Consider the following 15,947-nt stretch of genomic DNA (forward strand, 5'->3'; position numbering starts at 1 on the left):
CATATACCTACATATTAATATGTGTAAATATCTCTAATTTGATTATTGAACAGTTTAGCATTCTAGAATGTATAATTTCCAATTACTTGAAGTGCTATCCTGTGTAAAGCCCATGTTTCATTATATATTATTTTTCTTCAAATTGCATTGAATTTTAATTATTCTGAATTAAAATATGAGAATGAAAATCTGCACATAGGTAAGTTAATAGCAGGCTATTGAGAGAATCTTTCTTTTTGTCTCTAAAACCTGCTATAGAAATCTCTGATTTCCTGCAGTGTATCATTTGAAATTTGAAAATACAACTATTAAAATAAAAAATCTTGTTGAAAATAAATTATTACTTAGTAAAGAGTAGATGACTATTCATTTGAGTGTGCATCTGGAAATAGCCTTTGGGAATAAGACAGTCACTGGTATTTCAACATGAAAGTGTTTATGTTCCCACCAGCTTAATGTTGGTGGCACTGGTTTTCTAGTGATTTCACATCAAACTGATTTGTCCATTGTGTGGATACTGCTTTCCTGAGAGAAAGGGTTTGGCAGTGCTAACCAGAGTTGCTGAGAGTGAAATTTTGCCTTTTTTCCTACCTTGGGTTGCTCTAACAAAATATCTGAGGCTAAGTACTTTATAAAGTAAGGAGGTTATTTGACTCATGATTCTGGTAGCCAGAGGGTCCAAACACCATGGTGTCAGTGTTCTGGTGAGGCCTCCGGTTGTATTACAGAACAGCAGTGAGCATCGTGGCATGAGCATACTGAGAAGGAGAGAGCAAATGGTGAGAGAAGAGCCAGAGAGATTCAGGAGCCAGGGTTGTTCTTTTTATAATTCATGCTGATGAGAACTAACCAGAATCCCAGAGAACGACATTAGTCCCTTGTGAAGGTGGAGTCCCCAGTGACCTAATCACCTTCCACCAGCTCTTCTTAAAGTTTCTTTTTCTTCAACAGTGGGGACTAAGTCTCTCGCACATGACCCTGGGGTGGGGGGTGGAGCATGTCCAAATCATATCCAAACTGTTGAAACCACTTTTAGTTAAAGATTCTTCTCATGAAGGCCATGGATTTAGCTCACTGGTTCTGGTGCCAGCCTCGCAAGCGCAAGGTCCCGAGTTTGATCCCCGGTACCAAAAAAAAGACTCTTCTCGTGCAGCTATATTTGTCAGCCTTTAAAACCCCATGATGCTTCTTAATCAGCATAACTGTTGCACGATTTTTATATCATTTAAAATTTCAAAATAATTCAATCAGTATTGTGCTCAAGAACAAATTGATTGTAATATTGAGGATGGTTGTTTAACTACATCAGCAGAACTCAGGAAATTTTAATATCCTAGAGAGGAAGGGAGAAGATGAGGATGCAAAAATTTCTCCCCACTGAGAACTTTTGCTTTGGCACCTTCCCTTAGGGTTAGTGGTTTCCACTAGAAAAGGCCAGGTAGCCTGGACCTAGGGTGTGAGGTCAGGGTCTTGCTCCAAATGAATGGAGTGGAACTGGTGGAGTAAGTTCAGGACTCGCTTCTTCTCTCACAGAACAAATATCTCTGTTTTTGGTATCTGAGTGCTTTTGTCTTCCTCTTTAGAGCATCGTGTGTACTGGCCAGCGTCAGTGGCATCCAGACCCCCTTCTGATCCACTGCATCCAGTCATGTGAGGTAAGTTGGCCTCTTTTTCCCCAAACCCAGTCTAGAGAGTTGAAGTCTGCTTGATTCACTGACTCTCTATTCAAGATTCCATACTTCCCCTACTTCTTTGTTTGGTTTCTTAAATGTACCTGCCTTCACAATCTCAAATTTACAGAAATCATGATTTCTGACTTTTGTTTTGTCTTAGCAAAATCTTCAGCATCCTACTTTAAATGACTTAATAAAAAATAAGTTAAAAAGCAAATCTGAATTATTCATGGTTTGAGATTAGTGTTTTACAGAATAAGGGCACACCTAAGATTTGTTGGGCCATCACAACACTGAAAAACAGTTTTGTTTTAGTTACAAAAGTTTCAGTATTGAGGTTTCCACATGAAATTCATATGTGCATATAACATTAAACATATACACACATACCCCAAATAAAAATAAGTACCAAAAAATTCTTTGTGCAAAGATTTTTCTCTTATAAAACAAGACTATCTAGCAGTGATGGCCATGATTATTCAGATCTGAACAGCAGCTACAGCTCCAGAGGGTGACTCACTGCATTCAGCACAGTCCTCATCCGCCTCCATGGCCACACCCCTGAGGGGCTTCCTGCATTCACAGTAACTGCCTGGGTTACACAGCCCTCTATGTGTGTAACCTCCCAGGGAGACCCGGAGTCCACCGTTGAGTAACCAAACTAGACCTTTACGACTTCAAGAGATCCTGTCTGCTTCTTTGCACAATGGGTTCCTCTACCAGTGTGGAAGTCGAGGTGCTGGAAATTCCCCAGCTAGGTTAACTGGAGCTAACCTTACCAGGAAGAGTCAAGAAGGAGGCAGAGCCCTGCAGAAGGAGGATCACATAGGAATCCTGATGCAGAGTGGGAGACTCTCCCATACCCCATTTAAGCTTCCCACCCAAAGAACAGCCAGGGACAAATACAAGTTTACTCTCAGTCACAACAGGTTTTGAAGTCCAAGCTTCCTCTACAAGTAAATAAACCACTTAGTAGCAATGCCAGATAGTTCTGGATCCACCTGGTATGCTACAAAGAGTTGTTTAACTACTGTTCATTTCCAAATCCTCCCCTAAACACATCCAGCCCACATGCATGTTAATCCCTTTATTCTTCTGCGTTGCTGTGTCTGTTGACTTAATTCTGGGAAACAGATCCGCATGAGGCCAGAGAAGGGGAAAGTGTGGAGTTTAAGAGGAAAGAGAAAACTGGGTGGGGAAATGATATCCATAAAATAGCCTTCTGAGAGCGCATCAGGAAAAATGCTAGCATGGAGTGTGCTTTGTTATTGTGTGGGCCAACAAACCAGCTCATCTTCTGCCTTCATTAGAAAAACAGATGGCAGTAGGGTGGGGAGACGGGAGAGAAGGGAAGTGAATCATCCACTGGGCAGGGGGTACAAAGGGGGGAGAGGAGCCCAGGGAAGGAGGGAGATAAACAGACAGAGGACTTGGGGATCTGGGAAGAGATCAAAGGGATCCTGAGAATTCCCTTCTGCTGCTTTGCAGGCTGGAGGGTGGATGACAGGGCTTGGAGCTGGCTTCCGTGCTTCCCAGAAGGTTAGGATACAGAACCAGAGCTCTCCCTACGTGTCCTCCCCTCCTCCCTGCAGCTTGCGGCATATCCTCTGGGGCTGATATTCAGAGTATCCCAGGCCACCACAGTCCCTTCCTCTAGTGGTCGGGAACAAAGCCTCCTTCCCTGCATTACTTCTCCGCTGCTGTCTTGCACACAGGACCCTGGGCCTCCTGACAGGTTTTTCTTTCCCCACCCCACTGGTTCTCAAAGTGTAACCTCTGGACCAGCACCTTCAGTTTCCTGGGAACTTTTTAGAAATGCACATTCCCAGGTCACTCCTGGGCCTGCTGGATTAGAAACTCTGGGTTTGGGGCTCAGCAGTCAGCATTTTAATAAGCAAACCCTCCTCTGGGGGATTCCAAAGGTCACTAAAGTTTGAGAACTACTGTCCTACCTACTGTGGGAACAGACTAGATGGTTCCTAGCCTGCGCATCCCTATTTTGAAGCTTTCTCTCTTTAGGGTTAATTCTAACTTTCTTTACATTCTGATTATTCCACAGTATTATTCTTGCATTAGTAGTCGTAGTAGTCATAGTAGTAGTAGTAGTAGTAGTAGTAGTAGTAGTATATATTAGTATTATTATTTCGGAGGGCAAGACTTAAAAAAGTAGTTATTGGCTTCTGTTCTCTGAGCAAAGGCCACAAAAAAGAAAGCCCCCTTAGAGAGCAGGAACCAGAAGCAAAGAAAAAAGAGAATCAGTGCCCATAGGAAAGGGAAGGAATTAAATAAGAGCAGAGGAGAACTAGTACTGAAGAAATGAGCAGTGAGATACAGACAGGAAGGGTGAGAATGAGAAGGAAAGGGGAAGAGAGGCTGAAGTTGGTGTGTTCTAGGGGCAATTTGGCTAATGCTTAATTTGTTACTGGAAAAAGTCAGCTAAGCATATTACGGAGAACTGAAGAATGTCAAAGACAGAGGGAAAACAGACCCAGAGGAAGATAAAGCATAGACAACCCTGTAGGTGAGAGGAAGTTTTAAAAAGTGCAGCACAGAAATATGAGCTCATGTTAGACACTTTGCTACCCAGCCTCTAGCAGAGATTGCTTTTTACTTTCCCGTACTGAGTATCATTCCGCACTGCCTTCTCCAGCCACTCGACCTTGTAAGAGTGGGTACCTCATTCATTATTTCTCCCAGTCAGCCCAAGGTGTTAACCCAGCACCTCACCATCCCCTGTCCAAATGGCGCAGTAGGACTCTTCTGTCCCTTGTGTGTGTCATCTCTCCTGGACACAGTGCTTGTGCCATCAATGGGTTAGGCTCCTTTAGGGTCTCTTCTTAAAAAATCTGGTCAACATAATTACATTTTTCTTTTTTTGTGCTTGGGATGGAACCCAGGGTTTCTACCACTATGGTCCATCCTCAGTTTCTTTTTTATTTTGAGACGGGGTCTTGCTAAGTCACTAAGTCACCCAGGCAGGACTCAAACTTGCGATTCCCATGCATCTGTCTCTCTGAGAATCACAGGCATGTTTCATCTTCCTCTTGTCACATGTGTTCCCATTGTTTTGGCAAGAACATGTGTGTGTACTACACATGTGCAATGCAAACTTGTTCATACATTAAATTCTGTTTTCCTAGTTGCTTCTTCTATTTGGCCTTCTGGTCCTGAACAGTCCTGGTATTTTGTGTTTCTGTCCTATGTTTCAAATGGATAAAAAAATTGCAGCTTTGTTAGTGTAAAGGTTTTGAAGTCAGCTGAGTAGTGTGAGCCTTGGTATATTGGGAAGTGAGGCAACAAAGACCTTTAAGAGTTCTTATGAAGAATTACTGTGATAATGTATATAAAGCATTAAGCATTGTGCCTGGCCCATAATAAATTCTTGTAAAGTGTCACTTGTTATGAGCTAGTAGCCACCCTGTGACAGTTTTCTGAATGAGTAAAACAGAATGCAGGGGGCACTGCTGCTAGTGGCCTCAGTATAATCAGGCACAAAGCCTGAGAATGGGAAAAAGGAAAGAAATGGGGAAGGAAAGGGATACAGGTCATTCCCATGGAGGCCCATTTGGGTCCATAATTCATGAATCCCTTAAAGAAAATCAGCTCTTTTGTCCAGTCATCACCAGGACAGTTGGTCACCAGATCATCATATGAACAGTTCTACTTATTGCTACTTTTAGGGTCCCAGCTGAGGCCTTGACATTTCTCAGCTGGCCTATTGTAATAGTTTTTCTAATAGTTTCTCTCTCTCTCTCTCTCTTTCTCTTTCTCTCTCTCTCTCTCTCTCTCTCTCTCTCTCTCTCTCTCTCTCTCTCTCTCTCTCTCTCTCTCTGAAATTCCCCATTGTTTTCACAATTCAGTTAGTAGTAGGTGGTGACTGGGCCTTTGTCTTTCCTCCCCATATCTTTTACAATCCCTGTGTGCACTCTTTACTCCAGATGGGAAAAGCCTTTGGCCATACAGTATTCTGAAAAGTACATGGCTTTGCAATCTGAGCCTCCATGGACCAGCATTGGATACTGGTCCACTTTCTTGATACTGGAAATGTTGCTTTCCCTCTTTGTGCCTCATTACCCTCAAGAGAGTTTTAATAGTAGTAATGCCTAAGGTTTTTGCAAAGATAAATGAGATGTACAGACAGTGAACTCAGCCTAATGCCTTATATTTAACAGAGTGTAGTAAATAATACCTACTTTTATTATCAACCATAGACATATTAGTATTGCCCCATTTACCCCATGTCCTGTATCTTGATCAGGACACATTGTGTCCTGATCCTGATCTACTCCGTGTTTCTCTAAACCAGTGATTCTCAAATAGGGGCAATTTGCATTCCCTACCCCCACCAGGAGATACTTGGCAGTATCTGAAGGCACATCTGGTTGTCAGGATGGGTAAATGAAGGGAGTTACTGGGATGTAGTGAAGAGAGGCCAGAGATGCTGGTAAACATCCAACAATGTACAACAAAGAACTCTGCCCCAAATGTCCACTGTTGAGAGACCCTACACTAGGCTACCCTTAGTGATCCTTCACATGTCTTCCTAACATCTCTTCTATGTGGACTTTCTAATGTCTTAGCCCTTCACCCACAAACCACTTTCAACCTCTAACCGCAGATGAGCTAGATAATTGTACTATGGTCACTACCCTTTACCACCTTAGGTTTCTGTGTCTACCTCCCACACTCTGACCACTTACCAGTGGAACACATTGTCTTTTCCATTGTTGTATCTTAGCTACTCAACATAGTGTCTGCAACAGCTAAGACTCATGAAGCATTTACTGCTTAAAAGTAAAATTTTATTGGCACATTGGTTCAAAATCATAGCACACAAATATTCTATGATAACTGTGTAGAAAAATAATTCTTATACTGTCAAATACTTATCCAATAAAATGTACTCTTTCCAGGATAATAAGAGAAAAAAGAGTGAGGGAAGGAGGAGAGAGAAGGAGAAAAGGAGGGAGAGAGAGAAAAGAGATAGTAAGTAATGGTTTGCCTCATTGTGGGGTAATAAGGCAAAAATTCATTCCACTCATGAATACTGTGATATCATAAAATGTAAGTGCTTTTAAAATATCTTTTCTCTCTCTTTCTCCTTCCTTCCTTCCTTCCTTTCTTTCTCTTTCTTCTTCCTTTCTCTTTCTATCATTCCTTTATTCTTTCCTTTATTTTTTGCATAAAGCCATACTTATTAATTCTTCCAAAGTTCAAAATCCCAGGTCCCATTTAAAGAACATCTTGTTCTCCAGGGAATGCACCCAAGAATAAGCGCTATATGGACAGTGCCCTTTTGCACAGAGCTGATTAATTCCCTCTGTATGGGATGATTAAATTTGACCTATTTCTTGGCTGTGATTTTCCAGGGTAATATTGAAACAATATACTAAGAATCAAGAGTCAGTCCACTTACACCCAGTTTATATCTTAATGAGTCCTTATTAAATAGTACAGGTGGTTGATTTAGAGTCAATAAAAATTTATAAAGCCTTTTAAGATTTTTTTGGAACTTCAAAAAGTCTCTCCAGGCCTTAACTGCTGTTTCTTGTGTAAATTCTTACACATTTTCTTGTAAATAACTGTCATATCTCCTGTCACATTATTTAAGACTATCTGATATGTCTATGCTTTCAACAGTCTGCAAACTCCTAGATGGCAGGAGATCTGTCCTGTCTACATTTATGGGCCCTTTGAAAGATTCAGATCTAATTCTTCAGTGACACTTGTTTCTACTTCCCTGATAGAACTTTGACTTTGGTAGTATTTAACTGGCAAAGATTGAATCAGTCGTCTGTGAAGTAGTCCAGTGGAGGGAAGATGGGGACAAAAGAGAAGAAGAAAAGAACAGGGATCACAGCTTAGCAGGATGTACTAATTACTCAGAAATAACAGCAAGCTTGTCCTCATTTTTAGAGATTTTTAGTTTTTACTTTTCACATAGTTTCTAGTCTTTGTTACAATCTCAAGTCCTCTTATATGGTACTTTCAAAGTAGTAGCCTTCTTGGTTTCCCTGGACTTCTTATTCATTGGGCAGTTTGTGGTTTGGAAATGTGAAAGTACTGTCTTTGCTTGGCATTAGACCAAAGCCAGTCCTGGTTTTGGTTTTACAGTCTCTGTCCTGGCCCTAGCCTCCAGGAGAAAAGTCAGTGTAAGATAGGCTAGAGAGAGAGTCAGAACATAATGAGGATGCACAAGCACTGTTGTATGATTGTTTGATAAACATTAATCGAATGTAAGATAAAATTAATTAAATTTCGTTTGTCAGTAAAACTAAGTGACATCTATTACTCAAAGCAAAACTAATACTTGTTCCCATTACTAATTCTTATAAGAGAGTGTCTCTCATAATATGAGAGACACTTCCTTATATAATGAGAGAGAGGGAAACCAAGCTGGACTAGAGAGATGTATGGTTAAGGATTGCTTAATAAGACCCTTTGGATAATGTAATTTATTATTTTGATGCTTTGAAGGAAGTGGGAGCTGTCAGAAGAATAAAAATAAAGCTATATAACCTATATCATTTTAAAAGTAAAAGAGGTTGAACAATAAAATCTGCATGTCTACAAATTTGACATTTTCTACTAGAAAAATCTCTAGTACAGATTCCTCTAAGTTCAAATCCTATATTTATACAGAACATGCTCTCCTGTACTGGTATCATGTTTTGCAAAGAATTACTGGCTAAAAAGAGAAAAGAAGTCACTTCTTAGATTTGTCATTCTAGTCAAATGATGCACCTCTGTGCCATTCCTGCACACAGAAGTGCTGATGAGCCAGTCCATCTCTAGGAATGCTTAGGGCCTGCAGCCACACTTTATCTTTAATATATCCCACTGGTAGTACACAGCATGATAAAAATATGGTGAGTGTTTAAATTTTTTAAAACTTATTACAGTCAAAGGCACAAGGCCATTAATTCTACACAAAATATGCCTCCCCCCCCCCACTACACACACCCAACATGCTTATCCCATTTTCTTGTCAATTTCTGAAGCATTTCTGGAAGTCTTCTTTTGTGAGTGTCTTTAGTTGTACCGTCATGGCTTCCTTCATTTTCTGAATCAATTCAAAACATTTATCTCTCATGGTCATTTTGACTTTAAGGAACAACCAGCATCATATGGAGCCAGATCTGATAATAAGGTGGATAAGGACATACTGTAACGTTTTTACCAGCCTCCCTTTCTCTGATGGCACTCAGCTGCAGCATTTATTATATTTTTTATCACACTTTATGAAGACACGAAAGAGAACTTCAAGAACTGCTTGAGAAAGTGGCAAGAATGATGGGATAAGTATGTCCAAAGTTACAGGGAATAATTTGAGGGGATTAACAGCAATGACTCATTTACTATTATAATTTTTAAATTAAACATTCATAATATATTTTGATCACACCTCATAGATTCAGCCTATAGCTTTTAAATTTTTTTCCTTAAATTCTTTTAGTGGTACATTTTAGGTATACAATACATTTACATTTATCATTGGGAACTTGTACCTTTACATGATGTATCTTGGTTCTTATTTTTTCCCTATTCCCCTGCCCTCCCTTCACCCCCTCCACCCTTCCCTATTTACAAAGACTTTGTTTCCATTTCTTTCTTTTCTCATAATTTTTCCTTTCCCTTCTTTCCTTTCCCCTACCCCTCCCAGTTCCCCTACCCATTTGCACCTTTTCTTCCTATTTCACATTATGCATTTTAATCATTTTAATCCTTATTTACAAATTCAGTTTCTCACACCAGAGAAACTATTTGGTATTTACATATGTGTGTCCTATTTATTTCACTCAAGAGTATGGCCTCAATGTGCATCCATTTAGCTAGTTTCTCGTTCTTCATGGCTGAGTAGTACTCCATTTTGTAAAAAAAAAAACCACCACATCTTCTTTATCCAGTTTCCAGATGATGGGCAACTGGGCTATTTCCAAGCTTTTGCTATTACAAACTTTGCTGCTATAAACATGGGTGCACATACATTGCTATGGTACGATTCTTTTAATTATTTTGGGAAGATACTCAGCAGAGGAACAGCTGGGTCAATATGACCTGTAGTCCTAGTTCTTTGAGGTATCTCCATACTGATTTCCACAGTGGTTGCACCAGTCTGCACTCCCAACAACAGTGGAGAAGGGTTCCTTTCACTCCACAACCCTGCCAACATTTGTTGTTGGTTGATTTCTAGATAGCAGCCATTCTTTGTGGGGTGAGGTGAAATCTCAGTGTTGTCTTCATCTGCATCTCTCAAATGACCAGTGATTCTGATGGTTTTTTCATATATTTATTTGCTGCTTTTACTTCTTTGTCTGAGAAATGTCTGTTCATTTCAGATGCTCATTTTTGAGTTGGGTCTTTAAATTTGGGAGGTCTGATTTTTCAAAGTTCTTTATATATTCTAGATAGTAGTCCTTTGAGGTACAGCTGGTAAAAAAACTTTCTCATATTGTAGGTTGTCTCTTCACTCTGTTGGTGGCTTCTCTTGCAATGCAGAATCTTTTTAATAAGATGAGATCCCAGTTGTTGATTCCTTGTACTAGTTCCTGTGCTACTGAGGTTTTGTTCTTAAAGTCTTTTTCTACACCAATGTCTTCAAGAGTTCTACCTAACTTATCTTCCAGCAAGTTTAGTGTTTCTGTTTCAATATTTAGATCTTTAATCCACTTCAATCTTAGTTTAGTGCATGATGATAGATATGAGTCTAGTTCTAATCTTTGGCAGGTTGAAATCCAGTTTTTCCAACACCATTTATTAAAGAGGCTATCTTCCCTCCAATGAGGATGGTTGGTTCTTTTGTCAAAGGTGAAGTAGCTGAGTATGTCTGGAGTTTTTCTGCATATTCTATCTATTCCACTTATTCTCGGGTCTGTTTCTTTGCCAGAACCATGCTGTTTTTTATCACAGTGGCTTTGTGGTGTAGTTTCAAGTTGGAGATTGTGATACTGCCAGCCATATCTCTGTTACCTAGAATTGCTTTTGCTATTTTAGATCTCTTCTGGTTCTAAATGAATTTTTGGATTGTTTTCTCTAGCTCAGTGAAATATATTGTTGGGATTTCAATCGGCATTGCATTAAATCTATGCAGCAGTTGTGGCAGTATGGTCATTTTCACTATATTGGTTCTTCCTACCCAGGAACAAGGGATGTCTTTTCATTTTCTTTTATATCCTCTTCAATCTCTTTTTTCAGAGTGCTGTAGTTTTCAGGGTAGAGATCTTTTGTTTCCTTCATTAGATTGATTCCTAGATATTTCATTTTCTTGGATACTATTGTGAAAGGAATTGTTTTCCTAATTTCTCTCTCAGTGAGTCTGTTATTTGGGTACAAGAATGCTATTGATTTTTGAATGTTGACCTTGTATCCAGCTACTCTACTGCATCTGTCAATTAAGTCTAGAAGTCTTTTGGCGGCGTTTTTTGGGTCTTCTATGTAGAGTATCATATCATCAGCAAATAATGACAGTTTAACTTCTTCCTTTCCTAGCTTTATTCCTTTTATTTCTTTCTCTTTTCTAGTTGCTGTGGCTGATGTTTACAGAACTATACTGCACAGGAGTGGTGATAGTGGACATCCTTGTCTTGCTCCTGATTTTAGCATGAAACTTTTCAGTTTCTGACCATTTAGTATGATGTTGGCTGTTGATTTTTCTTAGCCTTAATCAGGTTGAGATAAAGACCTTCTATTCCAATTTTCTGTAGGGTTTTTATCATGAATGGGTGTTGGATTTTGTCAAATGCTTTTTCTGCATCTATTGAGATGATAGTATGGTTTGTGTCCTTGATTCTGTTAATATAATGCATTACATTTACTGATTTACGCATGTTGAACCATCCTTGCATCCTTGGGATAAATCTGACTTGGTCAGGGTGTATGATCTCCTTAATGACCTTCTGTATTCTGTTTGCCAGTATCTTGTTGAGGATTTTTGCATCTATGTTCATTTGGGAGATTGGCCTGTAGTTCTCTTTTTGGGTTGGGTCTTTCCCTGCTTTTGGAATCAAAGTAACACTTGCTTCCAGGAATGAATTTGGAAGTATTGCTTCCCTTTCAGTTTCCTTGATGAGTTTAAATAGTAGTGGTGATAGTTCTTCTTTAAATGTCTTGTAGAATTCATCAGTGAAGCCATCGGGATCTGGGCTTTTCTTTGTTGGTAAAGTTTTAACTATGTTTTCGATTTTACTGATTGAAAATGGGGTGTTTAGAATTTTTATATCTTCTTCATTTAACTTTGGCAATTCATATATATCTAGGAATCAGCCTATTTCTTCTGTGTTTTCCATTTTATTAGAGTGCAGATTCTTGAAGTAAGTATTGATGACCCTCCGGATTTTTGCTGGATCTGTTGTGACTTCACCTTTTTCATTCTTAATTGCATGGATTTGAACCTTTTCTTTCCTTTTTTTGATAAGGTTGGCTAAGGGTTTATCGATTTTATTTATTCTTTCAGAAAACCAACTCTTTGATTCATTGATTTTTTTGTATCGTTCTCTTAGTCTCCATTGCATTGATTTTTGCCCTGATCTTTATAATTTCCTCTCTTGTATGAGCTTTGAGTTTGTCATGCTCTTCTTTTTCTAGGAGCTAGAGGGTCACCATTAGATTGTTTATTTGAGCTCTCTCTGTTTTCCTTATATGGGCATTCATATGCTATGAATTTCCCTCAAAGAACTGCTTTCATTGTGTCCCATAGATTCCTATATGTTGTACTGGCATTATCATTTACTTGTAGAAACTGTCTAATTTCTTCTTTAATTTCCTCTGTGACCCATTGGTTGTTCAGGAGAGTGTTATTCAATTTCCATTTATTTGTGAGGGTTTTGTGGTTTCTTATGCTATTGATCTCCAATTTTATTGTGCTATGGTCTAATAATATACAGGAGGTAACTTCAATTCTTTTGCATTTACTTAAGCATGTCTTATGAGCTAGCATATGGTCTATTTTGGAGAATGACCTGTGTGCAGCCAAAAAGAATGTGTATTCTGATTTTGTGGGGTGGAACACTCTGTAAACATCTATCAAGTCCGTTTGTTCAAAAGCTTGGTTCAGTTCTAGAATTTCATTGTTGATTTTTTGTCTAGATGATTTGTCTATTTGTGACAGTGGGGTATTGAGGTCCCCTACTGCAATTGTATTAGTGCTTATTTGGTTTTTCATGTCCATTAAAATTTGTTTTGTATAGTTGGGGGCATTCGTATTTGGTGCATATATATTTAGGATTGTCATCTCTTCCTCTTGGACTGTTCCCTTCACAAGGATGTAGTGACCATCTTTGTCTCTTTTAGTTTTGGTTTGAAATCTACTTTGTCTGCAAATAAGATTGCTACCCCTGATTTTTTCCATGTTCCTGTCATGGGGAGAACTGTTTTCCATCCTTTTACTTTCAGTCTATGAATTTCTTTCTGAATTAGGTGTGTTTCTTATATACAGCATATTGTTAGATTTTGCTTCTTAATACATTCTGCCAGTCTATTTCTTTTGATTGGTGAATTGAGGTCATTAACATTGATGGTTATAATTGATAAATATTGACTCATCCTTGTCATGATGTTTTATTGTTGTTGGCTTTTTTATTTTTTATTTTTCTCCCTTTCCCTTTAGTTTCTTACCTTGCCTGGTGGCTTCCCTCTGTTGGGCCTCCTGGAGTTGTGACCTTCATTGTCTTTTTCTTGGATACTGTTTAGAATCGTTTGGAGTGCTGGTTTGGTGTTCATGAAATTTCTCGGGTGTTCTTTGTCATGGAAGTATCCCCATTGGTTTTGAAAGATAATTTTGCTGGATACAGCAGTCTAGGTTGGAAGTTGTTTTCTACTAGGGCTTGAAATACTTCACTCCAAGCTCTCCTTGACTTGAGGGTTTGTGTTGAGAAGTCTGCTGTGATTCTGATGGGCTTTCCTTTGTAGGTAATTTGTATCTTTTCTGCAACTGCTTGTAGGATTTTGTTCTTCTGTTGGCTTTCTGGGATCTTGACTATTGTATGTCTAGGTATAGATTTTTTTTTTATCATGGGTAGTTGGAGTTCTATATGCCTCACTTATCTGTATGTCAAATTCTCTATCTCTGTCTGGGAAGTTTTCTACTGTTACTTCTGTGATCAGGGGTTTTTTTGTCATTTGTACTTTCTCCTGCATTTTCGTGGACTCCTATCAGTCTTATGTTATTTTTCTTTGCATCATCTAGCAGTTGCTGTATTGATTTCTCGTGGTCCCTTACTATTTTTAAGACATCTCTGTTTTCATGGTCACTGACCTCAATCCTGTCTTCTATATCTGATATTCTATCTTCACATTCACTCAATCTGCTGTGAATACTTTCTATGGAGTTTTTAATCTTCTATATATCTGTTTGATTCTGTTTCATGGATTCCATTTCTTTTCTATGGTACGCGTTCATGATTTTCATTTCTTTCTTATGCTTGGCATTCATGGTTTCCAGAATGGTCCTGAGCTCATCTATTTTTTTAATCTGTTTCTGTTCTAGTGTCTCTAATCATATCTTTCACTCTTCTCAGTATCTCTGTAGTTATCTGGGAAATTATTTCCGGTTTGAATTTTTCTAGAGCTTCATTCATCTGTTTTGTTATTTCCTGTGCTATCCGTTCAGGGTGTCCAGGTGGTTGATTATCATATTTTTCCACCTGGTTTCCCCCAGAATTTGCCTTTGGTGAGCTGGAAGTCTGGGTTTGTGTCCTGCCAAGGTGTCTTCTCATTTTTAATTCTGTTGTTGGTTCTGCTTTTTGCTTTAATTCCTGGGCTGATACTTCAATATTTCTTTTTGTGAATATCTTTATTACTTGTGTTTAGAGCTCCTATGGAGTGATTGCTTCTCAGAGATATCTTCCAGGTATAGCTGGACTTTTTAGGCATTGAGTCTTATTGTCTCTTACACAATCTCATTTTCAGTATACCAGGGAGGACAACTGATTAGATCAATCAGGACACCTTAGCCCAATTGACACAATCAGCATCAACAATAGCATCAAACATAGCTTAGAAAATGACAATTTGTGGTAGCAGTTAACTTGTCACCTTTAACCTAGATCAAAATCTAGGGCCAACCCAAAATATGTTTGTAGTAAGTTAACCCTTCAATATGGCAAATTTTCCCTTTGGGATAAGGATTTAGGAGGGGTTGGGGAGGGAGGGCTAGAGAGATGGAGGGAGAGGGAAAGGTTGGAGGTGAGGCTAGAGGACAAGGGAAGATCAAGCAAATTATGGGAATCTGTTGAAGACAGGAAAAAAAGACAGTGAAAGAACAGAGACAATTACAGAAGAAACTGACAACAATAGGGAAGCTAGAAAATGTATTCACCTTCCTATAGTAGTGATAGTTGAAAGGACACAGAGAGAGAAACAATTCAAAATGGGACAGGAACAGGAACAAAGAGGGAGAGAAATACAGAGCCAGAAAGGAGGGAGAGAGAGAGAAAGAAAGAAAAGAAATATATATATATGTGTATATACATATTTATATATATATATATATACACTGCTGCCCACATTTTATATATATAAAAGAAGAAGAGTTCAAGATAAGTGACAAAATGACAGGAATCCAATTCACTTCAATTTTTCCAATATTAACCAGACCCTTCCTATGCGTTCAGCAAAGTGAGAAGTAGGCACCGTGGGGTAATAAGGCAACCATTTAAAAAGTTTACCTCCTCCTAGAATCATGCATGTCATAGATTTGTTAAGGAGGAATGCAGAACAACTCAAGATCAGGAAGCCATATAGCATGGAAGGATCATGGATTTTTCCAGCCAGTGAGTTCTGGGTTTGAACCATGACTATCTCCATCATTTGCCAGCCAGTGACCTGGACACATTATTTAGCTTTTCTGAATCTCAGTTTCTTCACCTGTAAGATGGAAATGTCATCTTTGAGGATAGAACATTAGAAGAGTTTAGATAACAGATAACATAGGTGGAACACCCAACAACAGCACCAGGCATTGCGATAATAATAGTACTGTTGCCATTAGCAGTAGCCAAATGAATGCCACTAGCAATTTGATGTCTAAGACTCACAGATGAGTGAGATCGGATGGATTTTGCCTGTATAGAGGGGATTTCAGGAAGGAGGGACACTTCAGCCTGGGCTTTGGAGGATGGGAAGACTTTAGAAACAGAGGAAAAAGGGAGGAGGGGGTTATGATTCCTGAACAAAAGTTGGAGGTAGGGAAAAACACATATATATAATGTGGGCAGTAGTGTGCAGGTCCAAGTTGATTAGTCTCAGCAAGGCAGTTGTAGTCTACTGAGATTCAAG

General features: G+C 39.0%; 2 protein-coding genes across 5 annotated transcripts in view; one reads left to right on the forward strand and one right to left on the reverse strand.

Moving 5' to 3' along the window:
• Pappa2 (pappalysin 2) overlaps positions 1–15,947 on the forward strand; it is a 592,890-nt gene that overhangs the window by 540,977 nt on the left and 35,966 nt on the right. For all 3 annotated transcript variants that reach the window (XM_087194134.1, XM_087194135.1, XM_004853387.3), the window contains one exon: positions 1,584–1,655. In XM_087194134.1, the coding sequence (XP_087050260.1) occupies positions 1,584–1,655 (72 nt within the window). The remainder of the gene's footprint in view (positions 1–1,583; positions 1,656–15,947) is intronic.
• The window catches only part of Astn1 (astrotactin 1), a 372,600-nt gene that overhangs the window by 19,185 nt on the left and 337,468 nt on the right, over positions 1–15,947 (reverse strand). The window lies entirely within an intron of this gene.

The sequence above is a fragment of the Heterocephalus glaber genome, unplaced genomic scaffold (genome assembly GCF_053883595.1).
Source record: "Heterocephalus glaber isolate CG9 unplaced genomic scaffold, H.glaber_assembly_v1.0 deba00001600, whole genome shotgun sequence".
NCBI lineage: Eukaryota > Metazoa > Chordata > Mammalia > Rodentia > Bathyergidae > Heterocephalus > Heterocephalus glaber.